At 35.3% G+C, this 22,307-nt stretch overlaps 1 protein-coding gene and 1 non-coding gene across 2 annotated transcripts; both read right to left on the bottom strand.

Moving 5' to 3' along the window:
- Positions 1-6,984: 6,984 nt before the first annotated feature.
- On the bottom strand, positions 6,985-10,345 carry LOC145640478 (uncharacterized). The gene is made up of 6 exons (XM_081691749.1): positions 10,016-10,345; positions 8,924-9,934; positions 7,922-8,430; positions 7,757-7,844; positions 7,443-7,662; positions 6,985-7,358 (listed from the first exon to the last, which is right to left on the bottom strand). The coding sequence occupies exons 1-6, from the start codon at positions 10,343-10,345 to the stop codon at positions 6,985-6,987; spliced, it is 2,532 nt and encodes an 843-aa protein (XP_081547875.1).
- A 9,431-nt stretch (positions 10,346-19,776) lies between these two features.
- Positions 19,777-19,883, bottom strand: LOC145641223 (small nucleolar RNA R71). The gene has a single exon (XR_014115282.1). It is a non-coding gene; the product is annotated as a small nucleolar RNA R71 (small nucleolar RNA).
- Positions 19,884-22,307: the final 2,424 nt, after the last annotated feature.

Genomic DNA, 22,307 nt, shown 5'->3' with positions numbered 1-22,307 from the left:
ACCGTGATTTGTCTCATCCCAAAAATCCAAAATCCTACCAAAATCACAAGCTTTAGACCAATTAGCCTTGTTAAATCGTGTTATAAATTTGTCTCAAAGATTTTGGTTGATCGAATTAAACCCCATCTAAAGTCGTTCATCTCACCTAACCAAAACAGTTTCCTCCCGGGGAGAGGCACTGATATCAACTATATCATTGCTTCGGAAATAATTCATTCAATGGGAAAAAAGAAAAAGGGGAGAAAGGGTGTTTTTGCTTTCAAAATCGACCTTGAAAAGGCGTATGATCGTCTTGAATGGCCGTTCATTCGTCATTGCCTTAATTTCTTCAACTTCTCAAATGATTCTATCGACCTTATTATGAGTTGTGTCACATCCGTCTCTTCATCTATCCTCATAAATGGTAGACTCTCGAGGTCCTTTACTCCCTCCCGGGGCCTTCGACAAGGAGACCCTCTTTCCCCCTATCTCTTTATCATTTGTATGGATTACCTTTCTAGGATGATTCACAAAGAGTGTGAGAGAAAAAATTGGAACCCTTTTCGATTTAGGGGAGGGAAAAATTCGATTTCTCATCTTCTTTTTGCGGACGATGTCATTCTTTTTGGCCAAACCAACAAGAAAACTCTACATTCCCTCTCAACCACCCTTTCCAAATTCTTCAAATTTTCAGGTCAAAAAATGAATGAGCAGAAAAGCTCAATTTTCTTTTCCCCTAACACCCCTCACTTTATGGTGGATGAATTTGAACAGGAACTAAATGTTACAGCTACCTCTGATCTTGGTACTTACTTAGGATTTCCTCTCTCTCCTAAGAGACCAACCAAGAAAAATTTTCAGCTCCTTTTGGATACAGTAGGTGCTAAGCTAGCATCTTGGAAAAGCAAAACTTTAACAAAGGCGGGGAAACAGATTCTTATTCAATCCACCCTTCATTCTATTCCAAGATATCTCATGCAAGCTATCTCCTTTCCAAAATACATTTGCAGCAACCTTGATTCTATTTGTTCAAATTTCTTTTGGGGAGGTTATGGGCAGGAGAAAAAAATTTCGTGGATCTCCTGGGAGAAAATATGTAAACCAAAATCTGAGGGGGGATTGGGTTTTCTAAAACATGACCACCTTAACCTTATTTCTTTAGCCAAACTCTGCTGGTCTATTTATAATGGTAAGGGGTGGGCTGCTCAAATAATGAGAGAGATATATATTGAAAATAAACCAAATCCAACCCCCTTTAATAAAGGCTCATTCATATGGAGTGGGGTGGGTAGAGCCTGGCCTTTGTTCCAGGAGAGTCTTGTTTGGGAAACTGGTGATGGCAGCAATATCAAACTTTGGGAGGATAGGTGGTTAGTCAATGGAAAGCTTAGAGAGTACCTTATTGGTCCTTTAAACAACCATGCTACTACCCAAACTCTTAATGTTCTAAAAAATACAAGCAGACATCAGTTGGAGCTGATTCTTTCCTTTCAAATTTCTGATCACCTCTTTGATCTCATTAGCTCTATCCCATTCTCAAACAACCCTGACTCTCACTTTTCTTCTTGGACTTTTAAATCGAAATTTGACTCCAAAAAAGCAAAATCTGCCATCCTACATAGGCATGATAGTGGAGTTCTTGTTAACTTTGATTGGGACCTAGTTTGGAAAGCTCAAACCCATCCAAAAATCAGATCATTCATTTGGCTTTTGGTGTGGGACATAATCCCTCACAGGCTAAACCTTCACAAAAGAATCCAGAACATCCCTCCCAAATGCTTATTCTGCCCCCAAGAGGATGAATCCTCATCCCATTTGTTTATCCATTGCATAAGGGCTAAGGAAATATGGAACCTTATCCCTTGCCCTTCTCCCCTGCCTTTGGACCAGAATTGGAAATCTTGGCTCTCTCAGAACTTGTCTACCACCTCAGAAACTACTTGGGATCTGCCTTGGAATGTTATTTTCTGCTCCACTCTATGGCAGATTTGGCTGAGAAGAAACAATTGGTACTTCTCAAATAAAAACATCCCCCTCTCTTCTTCAATCCAACAATGCCGTTGGGCTGCTTCAGAGTATCACTTCTCCAAGCCTTACTTTGAAAGTCAAAAGCCCATCTTACAGCATTGGACTCCCCCTCCTCCTTCCTCTCTAAAAGCTAACTGTGATGCTTCTTTTGTTGCCTTGACAAAAGAGGTAGGGTGTGTTGTTGTGGTACGCAACAACTTGGGTGGTTGGGTGACAGGTTTAGTGTGGAAAGGTTATCTCCCTAGTAGTCATGATGCTGAGCTAAAAGCAATTGAACTTGCTATGATTCTGGCTAAAGATAACGGGTGGAACAATATTATTATCTGTTCTGATGCGAAGAGAGCAGTAGAGGAAATCACAACTGCAGAAAACTTTCCTAATCTTCCATCTGTAACTAAAAATTGCAGGGACCACCTACGGGAGCTCCATCTGGATATGCACTATGAATCGAGGGATGGAAATGCTGTGACAGATGTTTTGGCAAAGGATGCGAGGAAGAACCTTAAAATGATCAATGAGATTTGTATTTTGCAACAACCACCAGCAATTTGTAATGATGCTTTTGTTAGAGATCAAACTCTAAGTACTGAAAACTTTATGTCTATTTGCACTGGTGATGTCCCAGTTGAAACTAGTGGTTGTAATATAACTATTACTTAATGCTGCACTTCCTTTGCTAAAAAAAAACAAACTTTTTCACCTCTCATTAATACTATTGTTACTGTTCAGTAGTAATACTGACATGTGTTTTATACTACTAGGAGCATGAAAAGTACTACTAATAATGTTAGTAGTACTTTTTATTTTATTTTATTTTTTTTTATCTCTCATTAGTACTTTTAATTTGTTATTTCTTACAAAATGACCACTGATATGTATTTGTTTTGTGCATAATTTTTACTTTTGAACTCCGATCCCTTAGGTTATAGTAACTACTCCTTTCGGCTCTTTAAGTTGTGCCTATATTTTATAACTAGGTTAAGTCCGGTGCCATGCACGGTAATTTTTAATACTCCCTCCGCATTCAATTATCTGCAACATTTGCCATAAATAGGTGCTACCTATTATTCGCAACAATTTTTTTTTTCTTTCCCTTACTTTATTTTATACAATAAAATGACCACCTTACCCTTACTTTATTTTTTAAACTTTGTTTAACTTCTTATAATTACACTTACTTACCAACTAATTACCACCTTATCCCAACCCAACCCTGCCTACCACCACCCCAACCACCAGACGAAACCAGAGCACCACCCCCACTGTGACTATACCCCATCGCCGCGCCAATCTCCGACCACACCCTAGCTCGCCGCCCCATTCTCCGACCAGACCCCAACGCACCCTAGACCAGACCCCATCGCACCTTAAACCAGACCCCGCTACTCCACCACAACCACTAATCAGAGTTCGTGGGTTTTGCGGTGGGTTTTGTGGCTAGACTTGGGGTCGTGGGTTGGGCGGCGGTTTTGATTCAAGAACTTGTGGGTTGGGCGGTGGTTTAGATATAAGATATGGGGTCGTGGGTTGGGCGGTCGGTTTCGATTCAAGACCTGGGGTCGAGGGTTTCGTGGTGGGTGTCTGTGGTCTGAGTAAGTGGGGCTGGTGCGTGAGTGGGGGTTGCGTGAATGGGAATGTGTGGTGGTTTCGGTGGTCTGAGTTCGGTGGTTTTGCGTCCTTCAATGGGAGTTGCGTGGTGGTTTCGGTGGTCTGAGGTCAGTTGTTCTGCGTGAGTGGTGAGGGTTGTGTGGGTGTCGATCGGTGTTTCGTGGGGTTGCGTGGTGGGGGTTGTGTGGGTGTGGGTGTTGGATTAATTATCCCTTTCCTTTCCTCTTAATTTTCAATAATCATGCTTAAGAAATTTTGCCTAGGAGTCTGTAAAAAGTACCATTGTTGCAGATAATTGAAACCGGAGGGAGTACTTAATACTTATCATTAGTTTAACACTATTATTTAATTATAAAAAATTATACCTAATTGAAAAATAGGATGAAAGTTCTATAATTACAAAAAAAAAATTTAAAAATTTATTACACTAAAGAAAACAGAGAGAATAATATATGCACGACTAATAAAAATAACTATGAATTACATTACAAAGTTATAGATAGTAAACTATTATTGCATATTATTGTATAAAAAAATAATATCTTTGTTTGAATGTGTACAAATAGAATATACTTATCAAATAAGAAATGAAATATTATTGCATAGTTTATATCAAAAACTTCTTTAAGAAGCTTTGGCCAAAAAAATAAAAATTAAAAAAAAATATTGGAGGGAAAATTTTTAATTAGGAGATGACATGTGTTATTCCTGGTTTCGCCTTTAGTATAAAGTTATAGACATAGTTTATATTAAAAACTTCTTTAAGAAGCTTTGGCCAAAAAAAATAAAAATTAAAAAAAAAAAATTGGAGGGAAAATTTTTAACCAGGAGATGACATGTGTCATTCCTGGTTTCGCCTTTAGTATAAAGTAGATAATATATGCATGACTAATAAAAATAACTATGAATTACATTACAAAGTTATAGATAGAAAACTATTATTGCATATTATTGTATAAAAAAATAATATCTTTGTTTGAATGTGTACAAATAGAATATACTTATCAAATAAGAAATGAAATATTATTGCATAGTTTATATTAAAAACATCTTTAAGAAGCTTTGGCCAAAAAAATAAAAATTAAAAAAAAAAAAAATTGGAGGGAAAATTTTTAACCAGGAGATGACATGTTTCATTCCTGATTTCGCCTTTAGTATAAAGTTATAGATTAAATTCCAAAACAAAACCGACTCATATTACACAAATATATATATATATATATATATATATATATATATATATATATATATATTCAAGAAAATTAACCTAAATATCAACACTACTAGAAAATAGTTCATCTACAACGAGTTTTCCAGTTGCAAATGAGCTTAATCTGGTCGTAAAAGGGCTTTTACGACGAGAAACGCATATGGTCGTCAGTCGTCGCTATAGGCTTGGTCGCGAAAAGTTGACGACTGGTTTTGAAGACTCGTCGTAATTAAGTTTTTTGCGACGAGGTACAAAACTTGTCGTTATTGTACACATTCACGACCAGATTACTTGTCGTAATTATTGTTTCCGATAATGTTATGCTAATTACTTACGACAACTAAATTTTATAATTACGACCAGATTTCTTGTTGTTATTGTACACATTCACGACCAAATTACTTGTCGTAATTAATGTTTATGATAATGTAATGTTAATTACTTACGACAAATAAATATTATAATTACGACCAAATTTCTTGTCGTCATTTTCCTCATAGACAACAATTGTACACATTCACGACCAGATTACTTGTCGCGATTATTTTTTCTGAAAATTTAATGTTAATTACTTACGACGAATAATTTTATAATTACGACCAGATTTCTTATCATCATTTTTTTATGTATAAATTTTAAATATAATTTCTACACAAATAATATACTCATCAAAATAGTTATAAAGTTGCAATTTAGCACACCCTTATAATAACTCCAAACTTGCTCATTGATATCATATATAGTTTAACACAATGTCAATTACAAATATTCAAAAGTAAGGATACACATTCTTTAATCGTCCAAAATAGCAAAAATCATCATATATACGATGTGCTTAGAATATTTCCAATAAACTTAAGTTAGAATATATCAAAAGTATTGATCTAACTAAAATTAGTGGATTCGATCAATCACCAAAATAGAAGCTTCCATGAGCATGTTGAGCTTTGTCGAGTCTTCAAAAGTTGTTCCAATAATATCTACTATATATCCCTGCAATCCATTGAAACACAAGTAATATTTATCATCACTTGAGGTTTCAAGTTCAAAAAGAAAATCATCAATAGATAAGTATAGACAAAAAGGTTAAAAAAAAAAAGGCAAATAAAAAGGAAGATAAGAAGAAAATATATATATATATATATATATATATATATATATATATATATATATATATATATATATATATATATATATATATATATATATATATGTTTAAAAGTCATCTTACCTTAGTTTCAATTAGCATTAGGATTAGCTTGATCACCACCACTACTAGCTTGTTGCATATACATTGACATGAACATATTGAGTTTCTTTGCTAAATCGTCCATCTTTTTGTTGTTGGCCTCACTCTCCTCTTGATGAGTTTTTTCCATTTCATCCATTCTCTTTTGAAGATCATTATTCTCTATCTGTTTCTCGTGGAGACTTGCTGTGAGATCTGCTCTAGTAGGTAAAGGGCCTCGTACATCCTTAGGTCTTACACCAAAGCCAAAACAAACTACACTACCACGATCTTGTGGCCCAAAGCATTTTTCAACAACGTCAAAGTGTGAGAGTGATGGATTTTCTGTTTCCACACTTACTATCTCATCCTACAGAAATTTTTAGAAAAAAATCATTATACTAGTTCCACACATATATAATGATGTTAGTTTTTTTAAAACTACAAAGATGACATACATATTTTGCAATTTCAGGCTCTTTTAAGTTCCTTGACTTCCCTGATCTAGTCTTCTTGAAAATAGCAGAAATAGGAGGTGGATCCTTTTCTTCTTTTCCACCCTTCAAAGTTAATCAGATCGTCACAAGGTGTCTTGCTCAACATTCCAGGAAGAAAAGATGCTTTTAACCTTGAACCACGTGATGAACCAAGTTGTCCAGGTGCAAGATATGTAGGCTTCTTCCCAATTGGTGCCATTTCCCTACAAAAGATAACTTTCATCGTACAATGCAAAAAATTAATGGGTTAGTTTTAATAAAAAAAGCATAATAATCTGGTGTGAAATTGAACAGAAAAGAAAATAAAGCCAAAAAAAAAAATTAACAGTAACACAAAAAACAGCAATGTCAAAAGGAAATACAATAAAAAAATAAATAAAATTAACTAATATAAGAACTCAACCACATTAAAACACAAGTAACTAGTTTTTTTATTAGTTTCTTTTTCGTTTTTTTGTCAAAGTAGAAGCATCAACGATCTCAGGTTCCACATCAATCCTATCTTCAATGTTCATTCCATTATGTGTGTATTCTGATTCATGTGTAACAAAATTCAGCACAAAAGATTCCCCTTCCTGATATGCAGCATCATCATCATCAGATACTTGTTCCCCCATTGACATGTCATAAGTAGCTCGAGGTTTGGTCTTAACTGCAACTCGCCAACTACCTTTGTTTACAACATCGGCTGCATAAAATGCTTGTGATACTTGACTTGCTAACACAAAGGGTTCATTTGTTTTCAGGAATCGTTGGCTATTAACATTAACATACCCAAATTTATCCACATTAATGCCTCTTCTAGAATCTAGCACATCAAACCAATCACAGCGAAAAAAGACTATATAATTGCCTCCCAAATACTCCAATTTGATCACTTATGTCAACACACCATAGAAGTCCAAGTTTTCGTGGCCATCACCTGTATCACCTAATACCACTACTCCACTATTTTGTGTTGCTAAAGATTTATCACGCTGAACTGTATGAAACCTAAACCCATTAGCAACATATCCACTATAAGATTTAACATATTGAATAGGACCACGAGATAAGGACAAAAGCTCATCCCCATAAGGACAATTATTGTTTTCTTCATGTAACTTCTCAACCTGAAACATACAAAAAAAATATATATGATAAACATCATAAAAGTTACATATAAAAGGGCAAAAAATATTTAATTCTGCTGGTACAAACACATACTTTTTTTCTGAACCATACTACAAAGTTTGCATCTTGCTCTTGTGCAGATAGTTCAACACCCTCATTTGATATTATATCAGCATATTCCCTACATTGCAAATTGATCGAGTTATTAAGAAATTACACAAATTCAACAAGTTAATAATTTTAATTTGATACACTTACCGTAAGAATGGTTCAACTTCGCTACAATTTTTCAAGGCATAGATGTGTGCTTGTTGCCTTTCTTCCACATCAAAATTGTTATTCTTTGCGGCTCCTAATGATCTTCCCGAGTGAGAAAATATAGAAATCTTTTTCAAGCTACTGTTTTCAGCATCATGGTTTCTCTCAAGACGATTAAACCTTGTTTCAACATCATTTAAGTACCTTGAGCATAAGGTCATACACTCATCCACCAGATAACCCTCTGCTATTGAACCCTCAGGACGGGCTTTGTTACGCACATATAACTTCAGTGTATGAAGATATCGTTCTCCAGGGTACATCCAACGAAATTGTACAGGCCCACCAAGAATTACCTCATCTACTAAGTGAACACTTAAATGCAGCATTACATCAAAACAAGAAGGTGGCATCCATGCTTCTAACTTAGAATGAATCAGAGGAATTTGGGATTTAATTTTTTCAAGGTGCTCAACTTGTACAGATTTTGCACACAAGACACTGAAAAACTAACATAACTCAATTAAAGGCTCAGATACATCTTTTACCAAAAGGCCACGTATTACAAGAGGAAGTACACTTTGTAACAAAACATGACAATCATGACTCTTTAATCCTGTAATCTTACACTCTTTCACATTCACACAACGAGAAATATTAGCAGCAAACCCATCTGGAACTTTCAGGTCTTTTAAAAATTTACACAATATCTCTTTTTGACTCTTAGTTAATGTATAAGGTGCATGAGGCAATTCAGTTTTATCACCCTTAGATATAGGATGAATTTTTCCATAATACCCAATGCCTCCATATCAAGACGAGAGTTAGTTGTATCTTTTGTTTTCCCTTTGATATTCATGATGGTTCCCAAAATAATATCACAAATGTTCTTTTCAATATGCATTACATCTAAATTGTGTCGCAACAAAAGTGTTTTCCAGTAAGGTAACTGAAAAAAATACTTTTTTTGTTCCAATTATCCCCTCTAGTTTTGTGACATACTTTAGTTTTCTTAGTAGGATCCTTAGAAAAACAAACACCTTCAAGATCTCCTACTTGCTCAAGCACTTCGTTCCCGGACAATGGCTTAGGTGGCTCTCCTTTTTCCTTTTTCCCAAAAACATCTTTCTTCCTTCTCCACGGGTGATTAACAGGAAGAAAACGTCGATGACGCATATAGACATGCTTAGAACAATTTTTCAACCTCAAAGAAGTAGTTTTTTTGTGACAACAAGGACAAGCCAATTTTCCCTTTGTACTCCATCCAGATAATATTCCATAAGAAGGAAAATCGTTAATAGTAGAAAGTAAAGCTGCATGTAATTTGAAGTTTTCACCTTTGGATGCATCATAGGTTTCAACACCCACTTCCCATAACTCTTTCAACTCTTCTATCAAAGGTTGTAAGTAGACATCAATTGCATCCCCAGGACCTCTTGGACCAGGTATAAGCATTGACAACATCATATTAGATTGTTTCATACAAAACCAAGGAGGTAAATTATATGGGACTAGCATAACAGGCCAAATACTATATGAATTTGCAATATTAGAAAATGGGTTGAATCCATCACTAATTAACCCTAACCTGACATTACGAGGTTCTGAAGAAAAGGTTGCATGTTGTTCATTAAAATGTTGACATGCTTTACCATCAGCAGGGTGATTAATCACACCAATTTCAATATGTCTGTCATGATGCCATCTCATATCAGAGGCTGTCTTAGAACACATGAACAAACGTTGAAGTCTAGGCTTTAGTGGGAAATAACGAAGTACCTTCTGGGGTATTCTCTTACCTTTTTTGTTTGTTCTAGTTTCTCCACTATGCTTACCTTGCTTCCACCTAGCAGCCTTACATACTTTACAACATTCTAATTGTTCATCATCTTTCCAAAAGAGCATACAGTTATTAACACATGCATCTATCTTTTGATAAGAGAGACCTAAATCTTTAACAGTCTTTTTAGCATCATAAAAACAATCAGGAAGGGATGACTCTTTTGGTAGTAGCTGAGTTTTCAAAAATTGCAGCAACATAGTAAATGACTCATTACACTATCTACCAAGAGTTTTAATGTGAAGCAGATTAACAATTGCAGACAATCTGGATGAGTTTGAGCCTTCATACAATGGTTTTTGAAAATCATCAAACAATCTATAAAATCTCATTGCATCATTATTTGGATTTTCAGGTATACAAGTAGGTGAATCCATATACATATCATTTTCAGGAATATCACAATTAGGAAAAATATCCCTAAGCATTGTTTGTATCTCTGCTTCGTTATCACTTTCTAATAACTCATCACCATGATTTCTTGTTGGTGATTCAAAGAAATTCTCACCCACCCTCTCCCCGTGATGATACCAAAATGTATAACTTTGGATGATGCCAAAGGTCAGCAAATGATCTTTAACCATATTTTGAGAACCAAATGATGAATTTTTGCATTTTACACAAGGACATTTAATCTTCTCTTTTTCACCTGTCCTCTCAAATGCATATTTAATAAAATTTTCAACTCCAGTTTCATATTCATTATTCAAACGATCATCTCCTGCTAGTTTCATCCATAGTTTACAAGGTGCCATAATCTGAAATTACAAATTTACATCACCCTTAAAGATTTTTTTACCATGATTTGTTGAAGACAACATATAAGCATATAGTACAATAAAGTATAGTTAATCCTAGGTACCAATAAATATTTAACTTAGCAATTTAATTATAATTTTAATATGTAACAGTCAAAGGAATGGACTTAAAAGGAAAATGGACAAACAAGAAAGATCCAATATCATCCATAGCTATACTATGTGCACCTTATAAACAATATAGTTAAAAAAACCAACAAATTGAGAATTACTATAAATTTTTCACCAATTAATTAGCATATAAGACAAAAATACCAATCACAAGAACCAAGAGCAAAAAGTTTAGTGTCATACGATTAATGTGAGGCAAACATATGAAACATTAACAACATATATTCAATAATAAACAAAAAGAATTACTATAAGTTAATCACTTTATTTTCAATCTATTCTTTATGATTAAATCGAAAGACCCACTATATGGGATCACTCATACTTCGTATAAAAGTATGTGGCCTACATATAAAATACATAAAAATAAAGAAGCAGAACAACTATCTTACTTTACTACATAATCATTTACAAAGAAGACAAGAAAAAGTTAATCTCTAAAGACATTGATCCAATTTTGCCTATTCTGAAGGTATGTAGATGCATATTCTTGTTAAAAAAAACTGAATTTTTCTTAAAGACGTCATATCACATATACTCTGCTCCTACTAATATTTTACTCTTTGTTCTTCCCACTACAAAACATAATTGGTTAAATTAAGGCCAAACTATTTAACAAATGAAGTAATCTTTTGGATTCCTCAAACTATTATTTAATTAACTTTCACTTTCTTTTCTAAAATTCCCACTATAAAAACCCCATTCTTCCATCTCTAGTGATAATTTTTAGAACAAAACCCAAAACAACGACAAATTTGCTAACCCTATACCACCTAAAAAAAGCAGTTAAACCCATAGAAAAAATTATACCTTAGAAATGAAAACAGAAAAATGAATAGAAAATTAAATCCATATAAAGATGATTAAACGAAAATAAAATTGAAAAGATTAGGCTTACCTCAACAGGTTTTTCCCCCACAATCACAGTTCAACACTTAGCAACTAGGAACAAATCGAATAATTGAGCGAATTATATCCAAATTTTGGGCCTTTGGAGTATGAATCTACTAAAATACTAACCAAATTTAAGATTAGTGAGGAAAATCCAAGCTCAACAAGTAGAATCACTTTTGACAATTATCAAACTTGGAAAGAGAGAATGAAAAAGTGACAGTGAATCGGTGATGAAATGACAAAGGAAACAAAGGGTTTATTTCATGACTTTTCTTTTTCATTTTGAACTTTTATTTTTATTTTTAATTGAAGTTGTATTGTCATTTCAAGCATTTTTTTAAAAAAATAAAGTTTATTTGACAAACACAACCACTAACTATTCGTAAATAAATTTCATATGGTCGTAATTGTTATTGCAAACCCGGGAAGAATCCCGCCTTACTTTTGGCGAATTTTTGGTATTTTTGACGACGAGAATATTGACAAAGTACAACGAGATTCGTAACTGGTTGTAAATAACTATACTATTCGCGACCACTTAATAAACTCGACGTTGATACTGATTTATTGCGACAAAAAATGCGTATGGTCGTGAATTTTGGTCGTAAATAGACCTTTTTCTAGTAGTGCAACCCGTGCATTGAACGAGTTAAAAGACTAGTTAAACACAAAAAACGAATGCATGTAAATTAATGACTACCTGAATTTCAGTGTGAGTGACAGGCTAAAGTCGTATCACCTAATCATACGTAATTCTTAAATCCTCTAACTAAAATAGATAGGGAAGTAGGGTCGAATCCACAGGGAAACTATTCTTTCTATTCCTAATTAGTTATTATAATCTAAATTATTAAGTAACCAAAATATTGTAATAGAAGGATAACTAAATTACTAAGAGTAAAAGCGGGAAAGAATAAAAATAGAGAAAATCAATGAATAAAAGACCTAGGGCATAGGTTCACCAATAAATAACATTCCAAGGTAAAACATAACAATCAATCATCAATGCATATATTAATCAGATCATAAAGGGCTTTCGCTACGTATTACAATCACAGAATTAATTTACCGGTATTAAATCTCATCTCTCGAATCTCGACTTAACCATTTATAAATTAATTTGCCTATTGAAACTAGACCTAAATATCAATTCTCATCTCTCGAATCTCGAATCAATATTGTCAAACTCATGCATAAAAGATCAGGCCTAATCTAGTCATAGAGCATTAAATCAATCAATAGGAAATTAATCTAGCATTGACAATTAACAACAATAAATTACCCCTTCATATTATTTATGGATCCCCACAACCCTGGAAAGAAAACTACTCGCACATAATTAAATCTAAACAAAACAAAACAAAGAAAGAGAATAAATTACTGAAATTAAATCAAGAGTTGTAGAGAGAGAAATAAGAGAGGAAGTAAGACTAAGGGCATGTTCTCTTACGTTGAAATTCAGTTCATTTTAGTTCAGTTCAATTCAGCTCAATTTAGTTCAGTTCAGCTCAGTTTAGCTAATTTCTGTCAATGAGAAACAGGCCCTAAGAGTTTAATTAAAAGGAGGGAGAGAGAAAAGTTAGACAGAGAAAAGTTAGAGAGAGAAAGAGAAAAGAAAACTAAAACTAAAACTAATAATAAATTAATAAAACTAAACTAAACTAATCTAAGGCTAATCCCCCTAACCTACGTACTACTATTCCTTTTATTTCTAATGGATTAATAAGAAATTGAGTTTGATAGAAAGTCAAACTACAACTCCTAAACCCACTAAAACTAGTTCCTAAACCGACCCAATCATCAGCAAACGAAACCAAGTGACCGGCCAAAAATTGCATAAGCTCAAGAAGTAAGACGCCCGAACTGTTGTAGCAGCCTAACGTGTTGCTGGACACTTCAGCCCGATCGGGCCCATCTGTCTGGCAGCGAGATGGGCTTCTTCACGCGCGGGCTCGAGTGTTCTCCTTGGTATTGGATCCTCAAGCTTTGAGCTCAATCTCCTCTTTTTAATTAAACTTGATCATGATATTAATTTGGGACCTCTTCACTTAATTAAGCCCTTAATCACCAAATTAAATTTCCCTAACTCGGCCTTGGGCTTAAAATATCCGGTCATAAAATACGATCCAACTCCAATATCTTTGTAGTTGCTCAATAAGCTCAGGAATTATTATAAATCTGCAAATTCCTACAAAATAATACCAACATTACAAAAACACTAGGAAACGAATATTAGTAATAAAAATAGCTCCGTAGAGCTCAAATAAGCACAAATATGACTGTGGGACGAGGAATAAAAATATATATAAAATAGACTCATCAGTGAGCAATTGAGTAATTATCTGATTTAAAGCTTAGCAATTTTATGCCTAATTCATTGTTATACAATAGGGTTTTGTAAGTATCTTGTATTGCTGATTGCAGCATATAATCTTTCTGACTACATCGGCAGATATTCCCCTCTGGTCAAAGTGATGAAGATGGAATTTCGAAAGGGCCTGGTGATCTTGGCTCTTTCTCGATTCCTTTTTGTGTCCCTCTTTTACTTCACTGCACGATATGGAACTCAAGGTTGGATGTTCTTGCTCACATTCCTATTGGTATTCAGTAATGGTTATCTGACTATGCATGTAATGAATTTGGCTCCCATAGGTTATGGGGTAAGTACTCTAATTTAGTTTTGAATTTGCATGATGTAGTTGTATTATGGTATTATTAATTTTTTAAAAAGGATATAATAACTCTGTTATATGATTTTTTATCCATTACAAGTGATGACTAAGTTATGGTTTTAATTGATGTGTAAGGACTAGAACAGAAGGCACTAGGGAATTTGTTGGTGCTTTTTCTCGCTTGTGGTTTACTGAGTGGTATCAGTCTTGATTGGTTGTGGATCATTACCTAAATAATGTTTACTAAGTTGTCATGTAGTTATACTTTTGTATTGTATGTTTGTAAATTTTTGAAAAAGTTCCGCCAAGTGTCGCACCACATAGACAACAATCAATTATTGATTAAAAAGGTGAAAAAGTAAACTTTTTTTTGGTAATCAAGATAGTGATATAGTGTTGTTAAAAAAATTTAGTACGTTATAGTAAGTGTTTTTCAATTGGTTTTCTAAAAAAAAAAGAAGTGAATTTCAGTTGAGATATAATTTTTTTTTTTCCTTTTTCTTTCTCTTTGGTATAGTTAACCCAAATGTTGCAATATTGAAGTATAAACGGAGAATTTTTAGGGCAGCAGCGAACCGGTTAATATTTTCAAATGGATTCAAATAAATTATATATACTAAAATTTAATTAAACTTAAATATGTTTATTATACTATTTTTGTACACATATTATACATATATTGCACATATATCATATATATAGTACATTTACATATATGACACATATAGCATCAACACATTAATTGACTCATATAATTAAGTTTGAGTACCTTATATTTGTCGATCGAACTTGCACATTCTTTTTTCAAGATAAATAATTTAATTGATTTCTCATCTTATGTAGCAAACTTTTACAAGAGTAAGTTAATAAGTAAGACTAATTGACCCCATTATCTTGAACATGGTTTCACAAATGTTTTGGGGGAATATGAGTGGTTGAGGTTGAAGAGAGCAGAGTTGACTACATGAGACGTGAAATATCGTTTTGTGATCGACATTGAGAATTCACTCAAGTGATATCCTTTGGAGAACACATTAGCCTAAATTAGGCCAAACATAAAAAAGCTGAGTAGGCTTTACAGTTTACACACCATAGAGCACCTTCCTGATATTCAGCTTTATAGCGAAGCTGGCTTTCGAGTGGGTGGCATGAATTTTTTTTCTTGAGCATTTACACGTACATGAAAGCTGATTATGACAGTTCCTATACGTAGTTTGCTTCCTTGTTAAAACACTACAATAAACGATTTTGTATGTATTGTGCAGATTCATTCTGCTATAATTACACATTACCCTTCACCCTTGGAAGTTTGATTCTTATTAGTTATGCAAATTAGCTAGTAAACATTTTTTTTCATTTAACCCAATTTTAAAATGTCAAAATGTAACTGTCAGATTAAAATCGACTAAACGGAAACCTAATTGATTTAAACCAAACCGTAGAAAACTTGAATTAAATTATCTTGAAATCTTAAGGGTTAAGAATAAAGGATGTTTAGGGGACTTAAAACTTGGTTTTCATGTATTTTTGAAGAATTTTATGAAATTTAACAATTGACCTTACAAAGTTGCAATATTTTACAAAAGTGTTTATTATAAAGCAAAAGGATATATGCAGTCCTAAGGCTGCATATAAGAAGCTAAAAGTGAAAAGAATTGACAATAAATAAACATTTATTACAACGATTTACTCGTGAATTGTTGATAAATTAACAACATAATACTTCCTTCGTTTCTTTTTAGTTGACACGTTTATTTAGTCATGTTTGCCAATGCACGATTTCAGTGTGAGTAGTATGTGATTTTTAGCATTTCTATGCCTCACTCAATTCATTTTTATACAATATGGTTTTGTGTGTATATATCATGTATTGCTGATTGCAGCATGTTACTGACTTCATAGGCAGATATTCCTCTCTCGTCAGTTCAAAGTGATGAAGATGGAATTTCAAAAGGGCCTGGTGATTGTGGCCCTTTCTCTGTTCCTTTTTGTGCCCTATTTTACTTTATTGAACGTTAATTTGGAGAACAAGGTTGGATGTTCTTGCTCACATTTCTATTGAGATTCAACAATGGTTATCTATCTAACTGTAAATGTGATGACTATGGTTCTCAAAGGATACATGGTAAGTATAGTGTTGGTAACTAGTGTGTTATAATTTTTAGATTTGAATTTGAATTAAAAAAACCCTAATTTACAAATCCTAAAATTTGGGAATGTGATGATTTTGATTAGAGTTTGACCTTATATTATTGTGGTTGATAAATTGATTATTAGAATACGTTTTTAATGAGATTTAAATCCATCAATTAATGTTGAAAATTGATTATACACAGTACTCTTTAATTATGATGTTAGGGTTTTGATTACCCATAAAAGGAAAAGGGTTTTCAATGATTTAAATATAATTTTTTGATTTTTTAGTGATGTTATTATAGCCGGGGGAAGGTCGATGAATTCGGTCGTCGGCAGTGGGCATTCGGCACCAATACCTATCTTCCTCCAGAATGCCGTAAAAGATCTCGATTTGCTCGGCAAACAGATAAGTGGCATCATTGTTTACCCACCAAGGTGATGTGTCTATTTTATATAGTATTTTACCCCCGTCCCTTGGTCATAATTAGTAGTGTTTTTGGCTCTTTAGAGCCACTTTTATTACTAATTGGTGCTTTCTAGTGTTTTCGTAGATTTTGTTGACTTTTGCAGGGATTTATACTTTTGGAGTATTTTCCCGAGATATTTTGGAGCAATCACGAGCATTGGAGAAGCACGACCAGATTTTATAGCCCAGGACCGGTTAGAGCCATCGAACCGGTAATTAAGGGCTCAGTATAGATGATACCGGGGCAATTGGACCGAGTATTCAAGACCGAAAGAGGAAACCCAGATTGGCCCGAAGAATTGGGGCCCAATCGTAGTCCAAATAGTGGCCCAAGAGAGCCGCCCGGCCAAAGAGGCTGGCGCCCGGAGGCGCGCCTGGCCGGGCGGGAGAAGCTAAGGCTGGCGCCTGGTGACGCACCCAGCCGGGCGCGAGATTATTATTGATGAGCAAAAAGGCGCGCCCGATCGGGCGCGTGTAATCATTAAGAGACGATTAGCGTCGTTTTAGTTTAGGATTTGTACGGAGTATAAGTACTCCTCCGTAATACGTTTTTAGGATCTCTCTCTCTCTCTCTCTTTTTACTCTTTCTTTACTGTCTTAATTGTTTTCTTAGATTTTCTCTTTCTTATACTTTTGTTCTTAATCCATTCTTAATTCCAGATTTGTTTGGTAACTTTTTCTCTTCTCTTAATCTTAGTTGTTTATTTTATTCCCTTAATTATGTCTTGCTTTATTGCTTTGATTTGTTTAGTTTTTATTATGTGTGATTAGTTTTATTTCTAGGGTTTATGGGGATCCATAAATAATATGAAGGGGTAATTTATTGTTGTTAATTATCAATGCTAGATTAATTTCCTATTGATTGATTTAATGCTCTGTGACTAGATTAGGCCTGATCTTTTAGGCCTGAGTTTGACAATATTGATTCGAGATTCGACAGATGAGAATTGATGTTTAGGTCTAGTTTCAATAGGCAGGTTAATTTATAAATGGTTAGGTCGAGATTCAAAAGATGAGATTTAATACCGGTAAATTAATTGTGTGATTATAATACGTAGCGAAAGCCCTTTATAATCTGATTAATATATGCTTTGATGAATGATTATTATATTCTACCCTGCAATATTATTTATTGGTGAACCTATGCCCTAGATAGGGCTATGCACCGGTCCAAAACCGGACCGGACCGGGACCGGTATGGACCGGAACCCGGAATAATCTATTTTTAAGAACCGGAAACCGGACCGTATTCTGCCGGTCCGGTCCCGGTCTGGACCTGTTTAATATGGTCCATTCCGGTTTTGGACCGGTTGGGACCGACTGTACCTTTTTTTTTCTTTTTTTTTTTCCTGCATTTTAACCTGTTTTTTTTTAACCTGTGTACTTTTTCTATCATTTTTTTTAACCTGTGTACTTTTTCCCCAAAAATATATAAATCACAAAATAAAAAAAAAGCCAAACATCATACACACTCAATACATCCGATTGAATTTAATTAAACAAAAAAACAAAAAAAAAAACGAAGAGAGGCTAACAATCGAACTAGAACATACCTGGAGGGCTGGAGGCTGGAAGTCGAAGAGGAGGGCGGTGCTGCGGCCTGCGGAGATGAGGGCGGTGCCGTGGTCCGTGGACCGTGGTTGAGAACAGGGGCGGAGCCGCGGCGGCGTCGGGCAGAGAGTGAGAACGGGAAAGAGGTTAGAGGAGGACAGAGAGTGAGAGTGAAGACTGAAGAGGCGTGATTCGTGAATGAGATTGATAGAAGTTAGGGTTTTTAGGAAATTAAAAAAATAAAAAATAAAAATATACATTTTTCCCGGGTTTCCGGTCCAGCCCGGAATTTATCGGGTTTTACCCGGACCAGACCGGAAACCCGGAATGACTAATTTTAAAGGACCGAGGACCGACCCGGAAGGCTACGGTCCGGGCCGGGTCCGGTCGGTCCCGGTCGGTTTTATGGTCCAGATCTAAAAGTGCACAGCCCTAGCCCTAGATCCTTTTTATATTATTTTCTCCCTATTCTTGATCTCCGTAGTTTAGTTTATTATTCAATCATAAATATTGGTTATATTACTTAGATAATTTAGATTATAATAATTAATTAGTAGTAGAAAGACTTGTTTCCCTGTGGAGTTCGACCCTACTTCCCTATCTACTTTAGTTAGAGGACTTAGGTAATTATTTTTTATTAGCGGATACGACTTTACCCTGTCAAAATTTGGCGCCGTTGCCGGGGAAACGGTTCTATTTTTATTTCTGATTATTTTTGTAGTCTAGGTTATTTTTCTTTTTGTCTTAGAGAACATTAGTTCTCTGAGGCAAATCTCATATTTGCTTCTAGTTTTTTTTTGTTTATGCCCTGGTGTTCCAGATCAGGGTACATCCCATTCGATCCTGAGATCGAACGTTCCTTCCATAGACAGAAAAATCTCTACAACCAAATCCTGGCGGATTCTGGTGATAATAACAATAATCACCGCGATCCTCCGACTGGTTCTAGCGATTCAGAGGTATCATCAGATCCAGAATCAGAGATGACGGCTCCAAAGAAGCTTAGTGATTACTCACAACCAAAGCTTATAGATTTTCCACATCTCACCCCCACTCCGGCTCTTGATGGGGTTCAATTTGAAATTAAACCTCAATTTATAACGATGATAGAGAGGAAGCAATTTAGTGGAGCTAAGGGTGAAGACCCGAATCTTCACATTGTCGACTATTGTCAATATTGCTGTAATACCATCAGGCAAGCCGGGATCACTCAAGACTAAATCAGGGAGATTCTCTTTCCCTTCTCTTTAACTGGAAAAGCTAAATTGTGGTTTAATGGCTTAAATAGAACTACACTTGGTATAACTGACTGGGAAACTCTTGTTTTGAATTTTTATAACAAGTATTATCCTGCAGAGAGAACAACCGTACTACGGAGTGCAATTCAGAACTTTGCCCAAGAAGCCGATGAATCTTTATATGAGGCTTGGGAGAGGTTCAAAGACTTACAAAGAGAATGCCCCCACCATAATTTAGCACAATGGCAGTTAATCCAAGCCTTTTACAATGGCATTGGAAATTCTTCTAGAATAATTTTAGATACTGCAGCTAGTGGGAGATTTATGAACCTTAATGTTAATGATGCAGGTTAGGTTATTGAAGATATGGCGATGCATAATTCCCAATATGGGAATCCTAGAGGATTCGCTAACAAGGGGAAACATAATGTTGACTCTGTATCCTTTTTGCATGCTCAATTGACCTCTATCTGCCAAAAATTAGATAATCTGAACACTGATAATGTAGCCAATGTTTATGCAATTTATAATAATTCTAATGAGGCTTTCTGTGAAAATTGTGGTATTATAGGTCATTGGGAACAAGATTGCAAGAGTTCCGTGGAGCAAATTAATGCCTTTAAAGCGTATAGGCAGAATAACCCATACTCCAACACCTACAATCCTGGGTATCGGAACCATCCGTACCTTTTCTACTGGAGTACTAATGTTCAAAATCCACCACCACAAGAACCACATGCGCCACAATAACAACAGCAGAAATATTATCATCCCAATGCTAGCCAGAAGAACCAACCACAACAAACCTCCTCATCTTCCGACCCTTCTCTAGTGGAAATTAGAGCAATGTTGGTTAATATGCAAAAGCACATGGAGAGTAGAGATGCGACAAATTGATCAAATTCTAGCACATAATAAAATTGTAGATAATCAAATTGCGCAACTTTCGGCTACTCTACAAGCCCGCCAACAGGGAGCTCTACCAGCACAGCCGACCAGGCCTACGGATCAAGCCTATGCAATTACTTTAAGGAGTGGTTAAAATTATGAAGGGCCCTCTATGCCCGAGTTGATGAACCTGATTTATTAAATAATGCTAATCTTGATTCCGTTAAACCAAACAATGTAGTTAATAGCCCTGCAGGGCTAAAGGATAATACTAACATATCTAATTCTACATTGCAGGGTACGACTCCAGAGAAGGTGGCTACTCCAGACAAGAGCAATAATGCTCCTAAGCCAATTATTAAACTTCCATTCCCCAATCGTCAATTGAAGACAAACTTGGATAAGCAATTTGGTAAGTTCTTGGAGATGGTGAAAGATTTGAAGGTAACAGTTCCCTTCACTGAATTAATCACACAAATTCCTTCATATGCAAAATTTATGAAAGAAATATTGACAAGGAAAAGGTCTATTAGTGAGGTAGATACAGTAGCTTTCACTGCAGAGTGTAGTGCCGTACTTCAAAATAGGTCTCCACCTAAATTAAAAGATCCGGGTAGTTTTTCTATCCCTTGTCATATAGGCAATCTAATGATTGATAATGCATTGTGTGATTTGGGTGCTAGCGTTAGCGTCATGCCATTATCTGTGTGTTCCAAGTTAAATATGGGTAAATTAAAAGCTACTAATATTACTCTACAAATGGCCGACCGTTCTTTCAAATACCCCTTAGGTGTTTTAGAGGATGTCCCCGTTAGAGAAGGTAAATTTTATATACCTGTTGATTTTGTTGTTCTTGATATGGCTGAGGATGTGCAAACCCCAATTATTTTGGGTAGACCATTCCTTAACACTGCAAGAGTAATCATAGATGTGAGAAGTGGTAAGTTAACACTATCAGTAGGGGATGATAAAATTGTTTTTAATCTGAATAATGCCCCTAAAAGCTCCATGACTGAGGAGAAATGTTTCAGTGTTAATGTGGTTGAGAATTATTCTAACAAGCCTCAAGTTCTTGAAAAAGATCCCTTGGAGGCGGTATCTTGTGTTGCATCCCTTTTAGATGAGATAGACAAATGGCAGAGGGAAGTCGATGCAATAGAAAGAGCACTTTACACTGTTGGTCTTGGTTTCGAGGATGAAAAGGGGGAACTGATCAAGCAAGTTGTGCGTTTTGAGCCTGCGGTTAGTGTTCCGCCAGATCGAGTTGCAAGTGTTGAATGAAATGACAATTTAAGGCAACCCTCGATCAAAGAAGGATCTTTAGTGCGTAGAATTGAAGATCCCCCAGTCCAAGTCAAGGAGGATCCACCAGATAAGGTGATTTGGCGTCCCACAGGGTATGTCAAGAAGCCGCGTCGTAGCCTAAACACCGCCAGACCGGGTGAGAAACCACCCGATCAAGCGTTAGGCCAAGGATCCTAGTTATTTTACTTGGTAAGAAGGTCGTGCGGGACCTATATAAACCAGAGCTTTGCGGGAGGCAACCCGTATTTTTAATGCTCTTTAGACTAGTTTTTCTTTCCTTTTTCTTATGAGAGGAGAGATGAGGGAATTTAATGAGTTTTATGAGTGTTTGTACAGGTTTGAAGGAAAAGAGTTAGCCAAATTTTGGAGAAAAGAAGAAAATAAAAATTCGACAATTTAGCCTCGGGCCCGACCGGGTGAAGCTCGCCCGATCGAGTGCGAGAGCAAGGCTTCAAAATCAAGTAATT

This window comes from Chenopodium album, chromosome 7, assembly GCF_948465745.1.
Source record: "Chenopodium album chromosome 7, dcCheAlbu1.1, whole genome shotgun sequence".
NCBI classification, from domain to species: domain Eukaryota; kingdom Viridiplantae; phylum Streptophyta; class Magnoliopsida; order Caryophyllales; family Amaranthaceae; genus Chenopodium; species Chenopodium album.
This window is presented reverse-complemented; position numbering and strand designations above follow the sequence as displayed.